This window comes from Coenobita brevimanus, chromosome 99 (genome assembly GCF_032717465.1).
Source record: "Coenobita brevimanus isolate Jiangsu-jjx chromosome 99, ASM3271746v2, whole genome shotgun sequence".
In the NCBI taxonomy this organism is placed as follows: Eukaryota; Metazoa; Arthropoda; class Malacostraca; order Decapoda; family Coenobitidae; genus Coenobita; species Coenobita brevimanus.
In genome coordinates, this window is record NC_137052.1 from 21310154 (window position 1) to 21331410 (window position 21257).

Here is a 21257-nt window from a genome sequence, read left to right on the forward strand (position 1 = left end):
TTCCCTTGTAGTAGGCAGTGCTTCCCTACAGGCACAGAGAGGGGTGTAGAGGTTTCATTCTTGAATGGACACTGCATTTGTTTCTCTCAACCCACTTAACAGGGGCACCTGAGCATGCTCCACATCACACTGTTTTTGGTTATATGGATACCAACCAGCATTGTATATGATTTCCTGGGTTACAGGAAACCCTTAGGCTTGTTCTTCAGTGTAAAGCCACCTGAAGTAGAAAGAGAAGTAATAAAAAAATTACAGGAAGGTTGAGAGAAATAGGAAGAGCAAAAGAATGATAAAGGTGAAGAAAGATGTAGGCAGCAATACATAAGGTGAGTGGATGATGGTCACCATTACCTATCACCATTAGAGCTGGGTATGCACCAACGGATCCCCCATACAGTGGATGTGATAATAGAAAACGATGTTTTACGCGAGATGCTATGTATAGAATGGAGCATTTCAGCATTCAAGATCTATCTATCTATAGCCCAACGCCCTAATCCCGCAAAGGGTGGCCGCAGACAAAACGCCTCCAAGTCGCTCTGTCACCCACCATTTGACTATCCTCCCCCCAACTCACCCCCTCCTCCCTCACATACCTCTCAACTCCCTCCCTCCACCTCATCCTCGGTCTACCCCTCCCTCCACCTCATCTACATACAGTACTCGTCAAAAGTATTCAGCGTTGTCCGCCGGGCGCGCAATACTTATGGCCCAAAAAGAATCACCCATTTTGGGGGGTAAGAATTGAGCCACAAGTTTGAGCTCCGAGCATGACGTCACGGTAGCCTGAGGCCTTCCAACGCGCTGGTTGGTTCCCGCCTCAGTCGCCCACGGGCTGCCTGAGAGAGAGGAACTCCGCCGAGTGTCCCTCTCAAATTGCGCCATTTTTTACCGAGTGTCCCGCAGTGTTTTGGCCTTCAAAACTTTGTTATGGCACCTACCCGTGAACTATCGAGTGAAATCGTATCCCAGATCATTGCTCTAAAGGAGGCAGGCCACCAGACAAAGGAAATTAGTGAATTGGTTGGTGTGGCACGATCGACAGTGCGTTGTTGGTGTGCGCGGTTTCGGGAGGAAAACAGTGGTGAAGTTCCCACAAAGAAACCGAGGTCTGGTAGGCCTAGGAAAACTTCCCCAAGGTCTGTTAATGTTTTAAAACGTGCAGTGGAGTTTAATCCTCGTGTGAGTGCAAGGAAAATTAAGGAGGGCAACCCGGAAGTGTTTGGTGAGGTGTCAGTGAGAACAGTGTCTCGTAGGGTGCATGAGCTTGGTTACACAAGTCACAGGCCTGTGAAAAAGCCTCTTCTCTCTAGCAGCCAGAGAATTCGTAGGCTTGCCTTTGCTAATAAATATCTAAATTGGGGTGAGGAGCAATGGTTGTCAGTGTTGTGGTCTGATGAGGCAACGTTTAGTGTTACCTGTAACAGAGGAGCACGCAAAGGTAGTGACCCACTTGACCCACAGTATGTAGAAAGCACAGTTAAACATCCTGATTCACTCATGGTATGGGGTTGTTTCTCAGGGAAGGGTTTGGGGAAGCTTGTTGTACTTCCCAAGAACCTCAGAGTGAATCAGGATGTTTACCTGGAGCTTCTGTGTGATCATTTACCAGACTCCTTCGAGCTAACAGGTGCACGAGTGTTTCAGCAGGACGGTGCACCTGCTCACAAGGCCAAATCGGTCACCAATTGGCTTCGTGACTGTGAGGTATCATTCATGACAGACTGGCCAGGAAATAGCCCAGACCTCAACCCGATTGAAAACCTCTGGTACCTCGTAAAGAGGAGTCTCCAAGGGAAGGACGTGAGCTCTCTGCCTAAGCTGGAAGCCGCCATTCGTGACTCCTGGGACAAAATACCACTCCAGCACCTCAGGAGCCTCACCCTTTCACTTCCAAGACGTCTCTGGTCCGTGAAGAAACGTAAAGGCTACCCTATGAAGCACTAAAGGTAAATAAAATGCATTATTTATATGTTTTTTCAATGTTGAAAGGTTTGTTTCTCAGGAGGGACGCAGGGCGCTCCATACTTCTGACGAGCACTGTAGATGATGTATATTCCAATTTCCACTCAATTAACACCGGCATGCCGCAGGGATCAGTTCTGGCACCAACCCTATTCCTGGTTCATATTAATGATCTCTTATCTGTCACCCACAATCCCATCCATTCATAGCAGATGACTCAACACTACATAGTTCATTCACTCTCAGACACCCATTTACAAAGTCTAATATCTCCACCTCTCAACTCAGTACAGCCATCTCCATAAATCAAGACCTATCTACAATCAGTGAATGGGGACAAGACAAACTTGTCTCTTTGAATGCTAGTAAAACTAAATATATACAATTTACTAATAGACAGATATTGGCACATTCGTACATTACCTTCAGTGCCACTAATATTCCCATATCCAAAAGTATTGAAATTCTTGGTGTCTCACTTAACAGTGCCCTCAGCTGGACCTCTCAAGTTAGATCACTTGCTAAAACTGCCTCAAAGAAACTTGGATTATTGTACAGAGTCCGTAACATCTTCGCTGATGAGCAGTTGGCTATAATTGATAAGAGTCATGTGCGCTCTCAGCTTGAATACTGCTCACCCTTGTGGAATGGATGTGGAGAGGTTGCATTAAAACAACTAGATAAATTCTGAACAAAGCTGTTCGAATTATTAACAACCCTGCCATTACAAATAAACTACCTCCCCTGCAAGTAAGAAGGAATGTTGCCTCCCTTGCATTATTTTACAGATATTTTTTTGGCAAATGCTCAGACGAAGTTGCGTCCATGGTGCCACCTCTCCATGCCTTCCCTCGTGCTACTCAGGCATCTGGTAGCGCTCATGACTGGAATGTCACTCAGCCATATTGCAAAATTTCTTCCCATCAGAATTCTTTCATTCCCCGAACTGCATCTCTCTGGAACTCGCTTCCCCAGAGTTGTTTCCCTCCAATTTTCAACCGCAGCTGTTCAAGTCTAACTGTTACAGATATTTTATGAATGGGGGCCACCAGTAATCTGGTGTATGGATTACTTTTTTTTTTTTTTTTTTAATTCATTTGTTTTTCCTTCCTCCATTCTGTAAAAAAAAAAAAAAAAAAAAAAAAAAAAAAAATCGTTCATGAATCATAGCAAATCACATGATGGGTTTAGGAAACTACATAAAATACATTGCTTGGTGGGCCAGATGATTCTTTTTACATCAGTATGAAAAAGTTGATTTTAGAACTCTGAAAAAAGGGTCCTGGGGCCAGCCATGGGAGCACATAAATTTCTGAACCCACAGACACTAAGGGGAGTAAACATACACTTTGCTTTAAGCAGTCGAAGCACATACCCAAATCAGTTCTTCTTCCTGACACTCTGTTATATTTTTCTGATTATTTCTGGGTTGGTGAATAAACATTTCTTGTTAAATTTTTTCTATCTATGTATCTATAGCCCGACGCCCTAATCCCACAAAGGGTGGCCGCAGACAAAACGCCTCCAAGTCACTCTGTCACCCTTTGTTATTAACTGTTCCACTGAGACAACTCTTTGGTTCGTCAGTGTAATGGCGAAAAAGACTGTCCTAATCCAAGTGTTTAACTAAACCTAACCTAACCTACCTTAACTGTGCCTAATATTTTAACCTGACCTAACCCAATCTAACCAAAATTTCCAAATGAGAAATTGGGAAACATAATCCACCTTTGAGTACACGGAGTTTCTTCCACCGTGCCAGAAACAAACACTCATAGGTGCGGCTGAAGAAATGTGATGATAATAAACAAGGGGGAAATTTTTCGGCAGGAATAGGCAATTTACCACACTGAAAATAGTCAGAAAAATACAAAAACAAACTGGGGGGGATATGAATTGAACTGGTAATGTCTTTCTACTGCTTAAAGTTAATCGTACATTAGTGGTAAACAAATCAATCTAACAGAGCTTGTGGTTTGTTTCCGTTGGATTAATCGTGACTTTGGACTATTCGGACACCCCTTCACGCCATATAGCCCTGATAATGAGGATATCACTTTTGGTCACCCAGCTGCTTCAATTCTGTCAGTTCCTATGCCTTATCAAATTCTATACCTCGCTTTCTTACACACTCATTTACTATATCTATTCACTTTCTTCTTCACTTTCCATGCCTCCTCCCACCTTCAAACTTGCTCACATATACCCTTTTCACTACACTATCTATATCTGTTCCCTCCAAATGTCCAACCATCTAAACACATTCTCTTCATCCCTCTTACTAACTAGCTCAATATCAATACATGGAAGAACACTTTACCATTACCCTCACAAAATTCCACTCCCAATCTTACTCAAGGTCATCCATGCGCGCAGGTGAATCCTCGTTGAAATCTGGGGCATAAGCTGAAGCACGGAGGAGCTCATCGATGCCATTGTGAGCAGGATTGTGAGAAGGCGCCACTTCCACCTCTTCTGCTACATCAACCGTCTCACCACACACCACATCACCACTTGTCACAGTGAAAACTGTGGCACCTGGAAAGAAACTGGTTGCTCCATAACAAACTTCATAACTATAAACACACACAATATATCTGTAATCCATCCAGTATTAACCACTTCACTTTGATCTGAATTGTTTATACAGGCTCCAACATGCTTCCATGCATTGGTCTTGGTCACCTAATGATAGCTATCCATTCTGCTCGATCTCTAGCAGCCTCCCTATTCAGTTCCTTATCCCCAAGGTCACATTATATGACCTCCCGCCCCTCTCACAAACTTACCCTCGACATTCACACTTCTCACCTTCCGCACCCAACTGCTGTCTTCCATCCTCTCAACACGCTCAAACCATCTCAATCTACCCCTTCTCATTAAAACACAAATACATTCCAGTCCCATCCTTCCTCTCAACACTTCAACTGCAATACTAGCCCAACAGGCCTCACATTCAAGGATGCACAAAATATCTATCTAATTACTGTCCTTTCCATTTGTTTGAGCCTACAAATATCTCCTCCTTTACTACCCACGTTGTGGTAGGTGGGGGCGCTCACCATCCACTCACTCAATGTAGTACTGCTCTCAGGTGTCTGCCCTGTCCTCTCCTCCATCCTTCTTTCCTTCCATCTTCTTCTATTTTTCTTTCCTTCATTCTTTCCTTGTCCTTCCGCCTACGGGTGACTTTACACTCCCTCTTCTGTCTTTCATTCCTTCATTCTTTCCTCTTTCCTCTGCCTATGGGTGACTCTACACTGAGTGACAAGCCAAATGGTTTCCTGTACACCAGGAAACTATTTACTATGCTGGGTGGTAACCATATAACCAAATTATGGCACCTGGTGGTTTAGTGGGTAATTATTGTGCTCCAATCGGATTGAGCCGGTGAAGGTTTATATCCAAGAGGTGGTTGGGGTTTTTGCTCATGTAATGCCACTCAGGGATGAGTGAGGCTGGTCACTCTCATCTTAAATGTCAGGACCAACTGCCTAGCCCCGGGCTCCTACGCTCCTCATGGGGTAATGTAGGATTTGGATGATGGATGGATGGTATCATTACCATAAAGTATTACACTCCTAACATGTCACATACAAAGATCCCTTAGCAGTGATCTCCCTTGGGAGGGAGAGCAACAATTACCTGAACCTTCTCCTTATCCTGCCCACTGAGATAGCTCCAGCCTCATCTCCAGCACATAACATGTCTTTCATATAACAAAGCTCCTAACCATTATCAAGAGACTCTCCAGCAAGATCAATTTTTTCCCACCAGACAATTTCTACATACTTGCCCCAACACACAACACACACGAAATTGGCGTTATTTTGCAGTCTATCTCTAAAACCACTATTTCACAGTCTATCTCCAATACCACTACATCTTTTACATACCCACTTATCACAAACACTGCACAAGATGGGGGTACTTCCCACACCCTTGTGGCAAACTGCACATGGCCACACTCCTGCTTTGCCAGTACCACCACCAGCTCTAGATATCATCACTTTTGTTTTATCCGCAATTACTCTCAAACCCTTGTGTTCTATTCTGTCTCTCCATTTCCTAAATCTTTTCTCCATGTCCCTTTCATTCTCTGCAATCAACACCAAGTCATCAGCATACAACATCTCCCATGGCAGTCTTTCTAGGGTCACATGAGGAGCTTTATGCATCATGACAAACAGCAAAGGGGCTCAAGACTGACCCCTGATGCATGCCAACATTTATAGCAAAACTCATCACTCAAATGTCTATTCACACTCTGGTGTGAGCACTCTCACACCATACACTGCCAATACCAATGAAACCAGCCACTCCTCCATCCCAAGCTTTCTCATTGTCCACTTCCCCACCTCCCTAGGGACTCTTGTCACAGGCCTTCTCTCTGAGTGAGGGAGTCTGTGGACACCAGAATCGGAGAGAGTGTACTAAGACGGTTTGGTCATGTGGAAAGAATGGATGACAACAGAGTGGTGAAAAGGGTATATCTGAGTGAATCTGAAGGAGGAAGGAGGTGAGGTAGGCCAAGGTGGAGGGATATGGTGGATGATTGTGTGAGGAAGAGAGGTATGGAAGTTGGTGTGGCTAAGGGACTGACAAGAGATTGAGCTGGCTGGATGAATTTTGTGCGCGGAAGTGCATGACCAAGGATTTGGCACCCCTTTCTAACGTGACAGAGTTCGGATTGGCTCCATCAGATAGGTGTATGCCAGGCTACAGAATGTGGTGAAATTTTTTTTGGCCTATAAGAAGGAGCCAGGATTTCAGGGGTTTGAATAGTGAGCGAAGAGAAGCATGTCCCATTAATCTGGCAAACTATGGCTGTCTAGAAAGTCTGTAAACCTCACCCTGCCCTAGGGTGGGAAAGGAGGTCCAGATGATGATGATGCTATCAAAATGAGGTGGTTAATACATTTCAAATTAGAAAGCACAAGGAAAGAGCATACTCCACTGATACTAATAAAATTTATGCTTTACTGCTGTAATTCCTCTTTCTTACCATACAAATACCGGTAATTCTTTACCAAACAGGTGCAGCGATTCCACCTACATTAAAACAAACTCACTATCTCAAGGTATGCAATTTTGGTACATATGCAACACAGCTTGTTAACTGTTGAGTGTGACTGAAAGAAGTGACCGAAAAAAAACAAAATACAGTATACCTATTTTGGGGTACTTAAGGATGAGGCCGGGTTGCCCACAGCAGTGTTTATCGACGATCTCTCTGACTGGTCGAGTTGTTTACCGACCATCGCTCTGACTGGAGGCGTTAGTGTATTCCGTGTCAGAGCAATGGGAAACTTGATGATTTAAGCAAACCTAACCTAACCAAACCAAACCTAATCCAACCTAACCTCACTTGCATTTGACAGCCAGCTTTCAAATTTAAAAAATGCACATTACGAATGTTAAATATGGCCGGCTACTGGTAGACAGGCAGACTATTTAAGCATTTGAAATCCTCATTATAGCTTTCAGAGATAAGTTTATAAAAATGCCCAGTAATGGTGGTAATCCGGGAATAATAACAAGTAACCTGTAAAAGACTCATTTCAATAGAAAATAAGGAAAGGCTGTGCCCGTTTGGTAAAGAATTATTCAAATACTTATATAATCTCACACAGACAATTAATTTAACAGTCTTAGGCTGCTCAGTTACACAATCTCAGAGTGCATACCTCTGACAGCACCAATAAAATTTGTATTTATTCCTGCATCCAAATCTGGATCCACCTCAATATCTAAGCAATTCTTCCTTGATCCATTGCCCATCTATCCACCAGTTTTCACTGAATTTGGCTCTCTGTTATCTTGTTTTTGGTCCTGGAGGGAACAATTTGCAGGCTCCTGGCCTTTGGTTCCTTTGTCTTCATATATAAAATATATATACAGTATATATATATATATATATCCATCCATCCATCATCCAGTCCTACATTGCCCCATGAGGAGCGTAGGAGCCCGGGGCTAGGCAGTTCGTCCCGACATTAAAGAAGAGACTGACCAACCTCACTCATCCCTGAGTGAATGTATATATATATATATATATATATATATATATATATACTGTATATATATATATATATATATATATATATATATATATATACTGTATATATATATATATATATATATATATATATATATATATATATATATATATATATATATATATATATATATATATATATATATATATATATATATATATATATATATATATATATATATCTATCTTGTACACAAACAGACACAGGTGACTACATAACCACAATCCAACTATGTTGGTGGAGGTAGCCAGATATTTTGCCTACAACTCAGTAAGTGAACTTACTCAGATTTGTTCATTTTCCAGCAATGAGTACTAAACAAAGAAGCAAACCTCAGTCGATATAACAGTTTGATGCACATATAATTTTCCACAAGCTTCTTCCAGTAAGTGGTTGGGCCCATCCTGCTTCAAAAGCAGATACTGTATCCATTTCATTCAAATGTAATAGCTACTAACAAGCACAACTTATAACATGGAGATGTCCAGTAAGGTACTGTACATGTGTGATACAATCATACATAATGTACAAAAACTAAAGTTATAATTTGTCCACCTTAACTTGGTGGAGGTTTTCATTCTTCTGCAGTCTATTTCTTGTAGCTGTATGGCAGAATAATACTAAAATAGTACATTCCTTACATAGCAATTCTTTCTGACTAACACTATACTGGTGTCAATCTCAAATTACATCTCAGCTTTCCAATGGATAACTGGCAATTTTAAGTTGCTAAGGTGGTCTGTATAGGTAGATATTACCATCATACACAAACACATCAACTTCAAGTACAGCACCTGTCAGCTTTATTTTGAGGGTATCTTGAGTGAGAGGAGTTCTGGGTGCCTTGCGCCGAGGTGTCTCGTCAATCATAAGACCAGGGGGATCGCGGTCGTCACTATCACATTCCTCATGGAAGTCATACACACTCTCATTGTACTGCTTCACCTCTATGCCATCACTTCTGTATAAGGTATAAAAAATAATAATGACCTATCTATCTATCTATCTAACTACCTACAGCCAGACAGTATAATCCCATTTGGGTGGCCATTTGTCCCTGAATTAGTTGCTTTACCGGGAGGGGCACTAGCTCTCCACCAACCCATTTTTTGACATGTAGTGAATGCTTATGAGTTGTTATATGGTTGCCACCCTGTGCAGCAAATGGTTTCCTGGTTTACAGAAAATCATTAGGCTCATCACTCAGTGTAAAGCCATCTGAAAAGGAAAGAAGAGCAATAAAAAGCGACAGAGAAGATGAGAGAAATAGGAAGACAGGAGGACTGACACAGAAAAAGAATGATAAAGGTGAAGAATGAAGTAGGCAGCACTACATCAAATGAGTGGATGATGGTCACCATCACAGCCAATTCCATGTTATTCTCTTAGAGGTGTAGGGGTATTAAGGCAGGGCTACTGAAGTCTGGTATATTTAATTTGTTTTGTGCCTGAGCCTTCGACGGTTTTTGGGCTTCCAGTCTAGGGTGTGGGAGGCTGAGCGACTCCTAGTGCCGGCCATTTTTTACTTTTTTTTTTTCCTCCCATGAATAGACCTGAAAAGTGGTCAAAATCAGCCTAGTGATAGTAAAAGTGCTAACCTTGGCTGTTTTCCACCCGAAACAGGTGTTTTTTGTCCAGCATGTCCAGGTTTGCGTCACATGGCTACTTTCAAGTGCCGTCAGCAACTGACGTGGACAAATGGTCCATTTTGGTGTGGAGTGGGTGATTGCATGAAGTACATTGCTTGTAGTATGGAAACACAACCTGGTTTTCGTAATATGGCCACAGCTGGAAATATGATGCTGTGAAGTTGGGGTTCCATGCTAATTTTGTGTAATTTCACATTCAATATTCCAACTCTAACCAACTCTAACGTATGGAAGTGAAGCTTGGACCTTGTAGGAGGGACACAAGTCAAGAGTGAGAGCAGTGGAAATGAGTTATCTGAGAGGAGCATGTTGTCTTTCATGGAGAGACAAACTGACAAATAAGAAAGTGAAGGAGCATTGAGGTGTGGATGTGGATGTGATGGAGAGCATTAGGAGAAATACACTGAGGTGGTTTGGCCATGTGGAGAGGATGGAGAGCGAGAGAGTAATGAGGAGAGTGTATGCGGGTGAGGTGGATGGGGGGAGAGGAAGTGGGAGGCTGGGGATGAGATGGAGGGATGGAGTGGAGAGGTATATGATAGAGGGAGGTGTGAGCTGGGAGCAAGGCAGTGCAGTGGCAATGGACGGGGCTACGTGGAGGTGATTTGTGTGTGGCCACCCCTTACGGGATTGAGGCGTCTGGCAATAGACAGATAGATACCGAAGGCTTGATGCACCCCCCCCCATCTCCCAATAAAAGACATAAAAGCACAATATACAGATATAGAAAATACCTTTAATAAAAAGGTATTGTAAGAAATTAACTTTGATAAAGGACAACAAAATACAGGTCATCCCCATTATAACAATGAGACGTGTTTGGGAAAACCCATCGTTGAGCTGGGGTATCGCTAATCACGGACATTATAACAGAAAATATAGGGATCCATTTGGAAGCGTTGGGATTCCCCCTCCAACCAAGTCCTAAACCCACCCAAATGAGTCCCAAAACAAGTTTCTAGCTCACCTATACCCCCAGAAAGGTTTAAAGCAAGCTAAACAAAGTTTAAAACCAGTTTATACCTCATCTAAACCCAAAAATTGAATCTGAAGATCATCAAAAATAAGTATGGAAAAAAAAAAAAAAAAGTAAACTGTACCCAAAAATGAGTGTTCACCCAACGTATGACAAAAACACATTACTCTAAGTCTAACAACAGTTTTTAAATAAACCTAAACACAAAATTTAAAGTAAAAAATATCATCAAAATTTGTTCAAAAAAAGAAAACCCACCGTATAACCGGGGACCGGCCATCAACTGGCTGGGAAGGGTGTTAATTTTTTTACATTGCTAAGGTGGGGTATCACATAAAGGGGGATCGTATAGGGGGTATACCTGTACAGTTCACTCATATCAGTCAAACAAAAATACAGTACTGGAAGCATTAATGGTGGAAACACTGCTGCTGCAGTGTCTCAGTTAGTTTACTTATTTACTAAACATTTCAGAAATATTACTCTGGATTGATATATTTACCCTTGGCCATTAGGGGTAAATTTACCCCTGGTTGAGAACCACTGCTCTACACTGAGAAACAATCCTAATGGTTCCCTGTAACCCAGAAAACCATTTACAATGATGGGTAGTAACCATATAGAGTAACCAAATAACGGAGTGATGTTGAGCCTACTATGGTGCCCCTGTTACTTGGATGGAGAGGAGCAAATGTGGTATCCATCTACAAACCAAACTATACTCCTCCTCACCTCACTGCGGCAAGGTGCTGTCCACTGCATGGGAGCATTCACTGCACGGGATGACCCTGCAGAGGCGAGTGCTTACCTGCAGTTGGTGGGTCTACTTGGCCAGACACACCAGGGTTAATCTCCTTATCATTATCATCACAGGAATGTGTTCTAAACTAAAGCAGCCACACATCACTTACACAATTACAAGAAAGCCGACAGGATAAAATTCACCGAAGAAACAAAGCACTTCAGCACTCTAAACGACACATACTGTACATCACAAAGATTGACAGAAACATTAACAGACTTAACATCATACTTAATAATGACCAACATAACATGTCACAAGGCAAAAGAAGACACTACAATCCAAGCTTTATATAAGAGACTGTTTGCCCATAAAACACCCTCCACACACACACACACACACACACACACACACACACATAATAATGTGATGATGCAATGGGTCAAAGAAGAGACATGGTTCCGAGGTGAGGACACACCAGCAAGGTTAGATTTACTATTTACCAAAGAACCAGATGTAATAGAATCATTGAAATATTTCTGTCCTATAGGAAAAAGTGATCATGTCATTGTATTCAAGATGATAACAGAGAACGTCGAGCCAAGAGACGAACTTCATTGACAGGGAAGATACAACTTTGGGAAAGCTAATTTCACAGGACTGAGAAAATTTTTTGAAAATGCGGATTGGAGAAAATTCAGAGAAACAAGAGAGATACAAAGGAAGTGGGATATCTTTCTAGACCTCTATAATTTGGGAGTGGAAAAATTTGTACCAAGAATAAGAGGGAAAGAAAACAGGAAAAAGGAGGTGTACACAGCACAAAAAGAGAGAGATAAGGCGTGGAACAACTGAAGAAAGAGAGGCAACACCAGAACAAAGGAAGAATATAAAAGAACTAGAAATGAGAGAAGAAGAAAGGAATTTTGAAAAAGGTATAATAGACAAATGCAAGGATGAACCCAAACTGTTTTATAGTTTTGATAATGGCAAACTGAAACAAAAGGAAGGAATCATCAAATTGAAAGTAAAAGGAGTGGTCTAAAAAGATGCAGCAATGCAAGCTGAAATAATGAACAAATGTTTCCAATCAGTTTTCACTAATGAAAAAGAGTTTGTCGAAAGGGAGGGAGTGACTAGAAATGTACCTGTGATAAAAGATATAAAAGTGGAGGTACAGGAAGTGTACAAATTATTGGAAACCCAAGATGTATGGAAAGCCCCAGGACCTGATGGAATTTCTAATTGGGTACTGAAGGAATGCAGAGAACAATTGGCAGATAAAATTCACAGTTTAATCATGTGTTCTCTGGAAGAGGGGAAAGTGCCAAAAGAATGGAAGAGGGCAAATGTGGTACCAATATATAAGGGAGGAAACAGGGAAGAACCCCTGAATTATAGACCAGTGTCTCTAACCAGCATGGTCGCAAAATTGTGCGAGAGAATCCTGAAAGACAGATGGATAAAATATCTAGAAGAGATGAATATTTTGGCCGAATGTAAGTTTGGATTCAGAAGTGGAAGGTCATGTGTTTCTAACTTGTTGAGCTTTTACCCAAGAGCAATTGACGTGGTACAGGAGAGAGATGGTTGGGTGGATTGTGTGTACTTAGACTTAGAGAAGGCCTTTGACAAGGTACCTCATAAGAGACTAATGTGGAAACTAGAATATACAAGAGAAATGAAGGGGAAAGTCCTGGCATGGAAGAGAGACTTTTTGAGAGACAGACAAATGAGGATAGTAATAAAGGATAGGATGTCTGGATGGAGGGAAGTAACAAGTGGAGTCCCCCAAGGCTCGGTGTTGGCACCAGTAATGTTTCTGATTTACTTAAATGATATGGTAGATGGAGTGAACAGTTATGCAAGTCTATTTGCTGATGACGGAAAGATCTTGAGGAAGGTAGAGATTCAGGAGGATTGTAAAATGCTGCACGAGGATCTGGATAGGATACATGATTAGAGGGAGATGTGGGAAATGAAATTTAACCCCTTAACTAGGAAGCATCACTTTCGTGACGCTTGGGAGCAAGGGATCATACCACGGGGCGTCACTTTTGTGATTCTGTGTTATTTTGAATTCGCCCGGGCTTTCAAGTGGAGGCTTGTATCATCTATCAGTACTGCCAATGTCCAATACTAGTCAGCACTCTTAATCTCATCTGTACTCTCATCCATTGTTGACAATTTAGCCATTTCTCCCCGTTCTTGACTTCCCTCCATTACCCTATTCTCTTGCCTGCCCGGCCGTGCTACGCTAAGTAAATCTTCCCTGGAATTTTTCACTGACTTCATCCATTGAAATAAGCCCTATGCCCTATTCTTATACCAAATAATATATGCAAGAAAGAAATAAGGTAAGTGAGAGTGCCATACACCTAGAATTGGCTAATTATCACCTGACAACACCTCACGTGCACTCGTTCGCTAATTTTCGCTGTTTATTTCCCCTTGAAATATGCCGTATAATCTATTTTCGTAATAAAAATATATATAAGGAAGGAAGGGAGAAGCCTAAGTGATATTTACATTCACCTGGAACTACCTAATTTATTATGTATTGTCTTGGTTTCCTGCCAATCATTTCATTGCTATATATTAGCAGGTCTCACAGGGCTGAAGTTGGTACTATTGTACTCACCCTAGCCAGGCAGCAGGAGGCCCCTACTATCAGTTCACTGTTGTCTTTGAAGGTGGAAGTATATCTGATTCGCTCCTGCTAACATCCGCCCCTTTTTTAGCCCCATGCAAAGGGCCCTGTGACCTTTACCCCCTACTAAACCTTGTGTGGAAGGAGGTAAAGGGCTGACAATTGATAAAGAGTGACTACGATCTTTTTATTGAGTAAAACAGTGCAAGTGGAATTGTAAATAATGTGTAAACAGCAAGTGAAAGGAATGAATGTAAATATATGTGAACAGTGGAAAATAGTTTTATAAGTTACTTCAAGTGACAGTGCATAACAGAATAAATAAAATAGAAATGTATTTAACGTAAATAAAATAGAGAACGTAAAAAGAAATGTAAATGAGTAGTATTATAAGAATACGAGTATATACCCTAGGAGTAATGAAAGTGAAAGTTTCACTCTAGCATGTATGAATACTTTGAGTTATGAAAGTGAAGGTGAAAGTGACATTCACTCTCAATGCTAGTATACAGGACGAGAAAGTGAATGCTACGTATTTTACTGAAAGAAATTGAATGCCTACAGTGACAATAAACTACTGTTACTGAAGGAAACTTATGGATAAAGACTGTAGATATATATAAGTGTTATATAGTAATAGAAATAGAACTATGAGTGTTTTTATGAATAACAAATGACAAAACACCAGCGGCGAACTAGCGCAAGTGGGAAGGTCATACACCCTCATAATTTTCATTACTTACACAGTGCTTTTTTTTTTTAGTATGGATTCCAAACTATTTGAGAATCATAGAATAGTGTTTCTAGTGATAATATCAGGCTGTGGTAATCATATTACGGGTCGTCGGGAAGTGAAAAGTGGAGACTTTGTTACCCAACTTCAGAGGTCTCCACAAGTCCTATGGTACTCAACGAAGGCTCAACAAACACCCCAGGAGAAAGCTGAAGGTATGTGCCATAAGCATATATGATTTTAATATTCTAGGACTAATAACTGATTTTTGGCAAATATTTTTAGAGAGTCTATCGGAGCGCGAATATGCCCCCGGGATCCGCAAGAAAAAACGAAACAAGCCCGCGGTTAAAGGGTTAATGTAAAGAAATGTAAAATAATGGAAATGGGTAAAAGTACCAGGAGGCCATCAAAGAATTCTTTGTTGGGTAATGAATGAATCACTAAAATGAGAGAAGAGAAAGACTTAGGAGTGCTGGTCCAAGATAGTTTGTCACCTGAAAAGCACATTAATAAGATAGTTAGAGAGACTAATAAACTCTTGACTAACATAAGAGTAGCTTTTCATTATATGGATGAGGAGATGATGAAAAAATTGATAGTGGCCATGATCCGCCCCAGGTTAGAATATGCAGAAGTAGTGTGGTCCCCACACAAAAAGAAAGATATAAACAAGATTGAGAGAATACAAAGAACAGCAACCAAAATGGTCCCCAGTCTGGCAGATCTGTCATACAGAGAGAGGCTGGAAAAGCAGGATTTGCCTTCCTTAGAGGAAAGGAGAAAGAGGGGAGACATGATTGCAGTGTTCAGGACCATGGTGGGAGTAGATAAAATTGACCGAGAAGATCTGTTTTTATGGGATAAGAGAGCAACAAGAGGACACGGAATGAAATTGAAAAAGTCAAGCTGCTTGAAGGATATCAAGAAACATAGCTTTCCTTACAGAAGTATAGACTTATGGAATAGCCTGGACAAAGAGATCATCCAGTCTAAAAACTTAAATGAGTTTAAAGCTAAATTTGACTTACTAAGAATCAGCGATGGGAACCCATGAGCATAGTATATTTCGTGTGTATCTCAATTAGGTATATTGGGTAAATACATAAGTATTTGGAACGAATTAGACGAAAAGGTGGTGCAGGAGAAAAACATTCATGTGTGTAAAAGTAAACTAGATAAATGTGGATATGGAGACAGGACAACACAAGCATCGCTCAATTCCTGTATACTACAAATAGGTAAATACAAATAGGTAAATACACGACACCATCACAAAGTTCCAACCGTTAAACATAAAAACTGACAACAAAATCAGAAGAAACAGAAAACTGGAGGGCTTTTGTAAAAACACTCAAACTCAACAAATCCCTCTCAGCTTCACAAGACATATCTCAGGATCACTAAATCACAAACAAATACCACCAAGATCCACGTCACCACCACCACAAACATTCATCTAATTATCTGGTACAAAAAACAAGCAAACATACTCATCAACCACTATGCTAGCATAAGACACCTTACACCTAGATGCAAAGAGTCTGAAAACAATTTTCCGTGCATAGACAATCCTTTCTGCTTTAACCACAACATACGGTAACTCCCTCTGCTTCAAAACACACACACAACATTATAAAGAAAATAAAGAACTCTAAAAGCACAGGGCAAGATGGCATTAGCAATTTACACCTGAAACATCTAGGACCATGTGGCATTCAGGCCATAACAAACATTCACAAATACTCTAATCATCACTATATTCAAATCTGATAAAAATTCAGCACACACTTTTTCATATCAGCTCTTAACAGTACTCAGCACACCAACCACGATAAGTGAATGCCTGATTCTTAACAAAGGCACAGTTCATATCTCCCTCACTCCCTTACAGCAGGGCAAGGCACAAAATGGATCTGATGGCATCAACTCTGTGAGACATGCACAATGTATCCTTCTTACAACAACAGGCCATTGATGCTATCCCCCAACACAAACTAATCATCAAAATCTACAGCACCATATACTGGCCTGTCAATTATTTATCAGGCAGACAAACACACATCACATTCCAAAACACGTTGTTACAAACATGAAAATTCTCTAACAGGGTTCCCTATGACTCCATTGCTTCACCTACATTCTTCAACCTGCACATGCATGGTATTCTGACATTGTAATCACCCACACACAATGCCTCATATGCAAATGCTACTATCACACCACACAACAGACACAGCCAGCTCGCTGCATCAAGATTATCTCAATGTACTTCAGGCATGGGCCGAGGTCACCAGGCTGACAACTACTCCCGTCAGGTCCAACAATATGCTCATCACCAGTGGCAATCATGAGCACAGGTACACCCTTCTCATCACTCTTAACAATGTACGGTACCTGTGCCACATAACCCCTTCCACTAGGATCCTTGGAGTGGAATATGTCAGTGGAAAAACTTTCAAGTAGTACATACACAACTAATGCACCTTCAGATTATACGCACTCAGGGCACTTACAAGGACAGGCTTTGACCAACAAAATGAAACACCCCCTAATCAAGAGGCAATACCGTATATCGGATCTGTGATGTCCTATGCTTCCCCAGTACATGCTCCCATCCTATCTAATGTCTGTTACAGAACCCTCCAGACCATAAGAAGCAACTTTCAATGTATCACCGCCTGCTATACCGATACTACTCTCACTGCTCACTTATACTATGAAACTAAAGTTCTCCCTAATAAAGAATACTGTATCTCAATGTCAGAGGCACACAGTTTTATGCAGCAGCTTGTGCTAACACACAACACCCCTACCATTATAAATATGACAGAGTCACACAATAGCTGGCACATAAAACAATCACCACACAAATATTACCCAACTCTCCTCAATAAGATCCCACTTTGAGACATTCTTACACATACATACCAACTTCACACACAGGATAATACAATCCCTCAATCAGAACACATATACCAGTACTCCCTTCCTCCTGGAATCCACTAATCAGAGATATCCTTAGTCGTTCTTGAGCTGACTGAATTCTCCGAGCACAGCTTAGATCGGGACATCACCCAGCCCTCTTAAGCTATCAACTTAGACCTGGGTTGGATGGAATCACAGATGACACATGTCCCATTTAAGAATGGGACCATACAACATAATACATAAAATGGAGCACTGCACAGCACAAGCTATACTAAGACACAGATACAACATCAATGGTGCAGGGAACAATGGAACAACCCCATCGAGGCAGCAGCTTATCTGCAGTCAACTGGTCTGCTTAGTCAGGCGGACCATGCTTAAGCAATAACAAAAACAACAAGCTTGGATCACATTTCTAATGTCCTATGCTTTTGCAGTACAGTCAAACCTCCCCCACTGGGCCTCTCCAACATGACACTTGCATATAAACTATTGCATATTATGCTTCTTGTCTTAAAGAAAAAGAAACAAAAAAAAACTTGTGCACTGACTCAATCTTGATCCTGGTGGTGGAAGCTGGAGTTGGGGTAGAGGGAACATCAGAGTCTGTGCTGCCAGTGCGACCAAACTTGACCCGGGCTCCTTCAGGATCAACTAGCTTGTATGGTGTAATACCAGGGCTGTCAGACCAGTCATACTCTGTTCTGTAAGTTCAAAAGTGCCATGATTGCAATGAACAGTGGAAATTGGCTATTTGAGAGGAACATGTAGAGTTACATGGAGAGACAGACAGACGAATGAGGAAGTAATGGAGTAATGTGGTGTTGATGTGGATGTTACTGAAAATGTAAAGAAAAATATTTTGAGACAGTCTGGCATTATGGAGAGGATGCAGAATGAGGGACTGACTAAAAGTGTATGTGAGCGACATGGAGGGGGAGAGGAGAAGGGAAAGACTAAGGATGAGATGGAGGGATGAAGTGGAGAAATAAATGAGAGGAGGGGTGAATTGGAGGGAGGACAGACAAATGACAGGAGACTGGGCAATCTGAAGGTGATTAGTTTGTGGGAATCCCTTATGGGATTAAGTCACCTGACAATAGATAGATAGATAGGCCAAATGATAGACAACATAATAACCGGTTAAAGAAAAGACAATACTATAGGTGGTACTACACCTAATGCCTCATCAGGAACATAGCAGCCAAGAACTAGGTACAGAAAAGGTAACAGTACAGGAAGAAAACTAAGAGCTAGCAATGATAAAGCAAGAAAAGATGACTAAGAACTATGTCAAGATAAAGTAAGAAAAGATAACAAAGAGCCAGATAAAGACAGAGGAAGAAAAAATACAGTAATGAATTCCCAGAGTTAAACCTTGATCGACCATATAGCCCCGCTAGGTAACAGGAGAAGGCTACCTCTCCCAGAAGGGCAGTTACCCAGGTAAGGCATGAACTCTTGACCCTTCGGTCTCAAGTCAGGCGCTCTACCGCTAAGCCACCCTGCACAGGTAAGGTAAACACTTAAGAACTAAGTAAAGATGACATATGAAGATATCTAAGAACTACATACAGATAGGGTATGAGATAATAACTAGGAACTATGTAATTACAATATAATGTAAAAGAAGACAATTAAGAACAAGCTAAAGTAAAAGATGAATAAGAACTAGGAAAAGATAAACTAAGAGAAGACAATTATGAACTAAGTAAAGACTGAAAATTTTCCATTTGATCTAACCTGAGATGTGGGGGCTCAAGACTAAGCTACTGTAGTCCAGAAAATTTTCAGTGGTATGGGACCAGCTCACTTCCCTAGATGGTATTACATGATCACAGCTCCAGTCACCTCCTGGGGATCAAATGTATGGCTGACTGCCACTCCACTCAAAGTGTTCTAACTGCCAGTAGGAGTGTACATAAGGAGAGGTGGAGTATTGTTGGACAAGGGGTTTTAACCCTTTAACTGCGGGTGTCATCCCAGAATGACATTGCAAAAACTGGACCAAACCGCGGGTGTCATTCTTGAATGTTTGTGAATATTTTGAATACCGCGCGTTTTTTTCCATGCGCCAGTTGTTTCAAGGGAGAGTAGCTATTAAGTTCTTTCACTCCAGCTGTCCCCCACCTCCCTCCTCCCATCCCCCGGGCCCCCCACCCCACCCCTGACCAAACACGCATCAGTATCTGTCCAGCTGTGTGAGTGACAACTCCGCTGATGTGGCAGTGAAGTGTGGGCAATTACAGTGCCTTTTACCTGCCTCAGTGAACACAGAGTGGGTGTTTATCGTATGTGCAGTGTTCATATATGTTTATAGTATTATTATCAGAATGAGGTTGGCATTTGGTAATGGTGTGTGAGCGAAAAATAGTGATTACAACACCGCTGAAGTGGCAGTGAAGTGCGGGCAATTACAGTGCCTTTTACCTGCCTCGGTGAACACAGAGTGGGTGTTTATCGTATGTGCAGTGTTCATATATGTTTATAGTATTATCAGAATGAGGTTGGCATTTGGTAATGGTGTGTGAGCGAAAAACAGTGATTACAACACCGGATGTGGCAGTGAAGTTCGGGCAATTACAGTGCCTTTTACCTGCCTCAGTGAACACAGAGTGGGTGTTTATCGTATGTGCAGTGTTCATATATGTTTATAGTATTATTATCAGAATGAGGTTGGCATTTGGTAATGGTGTGTGAGCGAAAAATAGTGATTTTAGATCGCTCACTTCTAATGGCACTGCCCATCCAGTGATAGTCAATGAAATCATGAAACCTAAATCATTGCAAAGCCGAAGGTTAGTACTTTCTAATGGTGCCTTATTTTTCGCTCTAGATTTATTCTGTGCATAGTTATAAAGGTTTAGAGTTTGTTTACATTTTGGCAGGAACCCCCGAGGGAGAGGCCAGTCGGGGCAAAACAATGACCGCGGTTAAAGGGTTAAGACCTATCAGCCTCTGTTCTGCATACTGAGCACTCATCTGACTGGAACAAGCAAAAGATAACAACGAACCTGGTAAAGATATGGTACTACTATAACAATTACACAGCATTCCCCCAATGCTGCCCCATCAGGAACATGCAGTCCCATGGCAAAGTTACTCAGTTCAGACATCTGACCTCGTCATTCTGAGGAAGTTTTTATTTATTCAAGCTAACTTCACAGTACTTTACTAAACTTATAAAATCCCATCTTGTAGTGAAGAAGTATTGAAGCCTATATCTAAACCTTCTAGTCTGAAAGGTTTACCCTGCGGTGAATCAAACATGTGGAGGATGAGAGCACCCATCATCCACTCACTCAATGTAGGGATGTCTTATGGTCTCTACACTGACTGACAAGCCAAATGGTTTTCTGTACACAGGAAATAATTATTACACTGAGTGGTAACCAAATAACCGGGGTTTTTGGCCAGGTTCAGTGTCCAGGGCCCCAACTAAATAGGCAGATTTGCATGGCCATGTGGAATGTGAGAGGTGTGAATGAGGAGAGAAAAAGGGTGAAAGTGGTGAATGTGCTCAATAGTACGAGACATGCCGTGATGGCATTG

General features: G+C 41.4%; 1 protein-coding gene across 1 annotated transcript in view; it reads right to left on the reverse strand.

The window, feature by feature from the left end:
• LOC145414375 (histone lysine demethylase PHF8-like) overlaps positions 1–21257 on the reverse strand; it is an 82900-nt gene that overhangs the window by 21262 nt on the left and 40381 nt on the right. Inside the window, exons 12-14 of the mRNA XM_080283910.1 lie at positions 18257–18409; positions 8819–8985; positions 4320–4494 (exon numbers count right to left, since the gene is read on the reverse strand). Of these exons, the coding sequence (XP_080140036.1) occupies positions 4320–4494; positions 8819–8985; positions 18257–18409 (495 nt within the window). The remainder of the gene's footprint in view (positions 1–4319; positions 4495–8818; positions 8986–18256; positions 18410–21257) is intronic.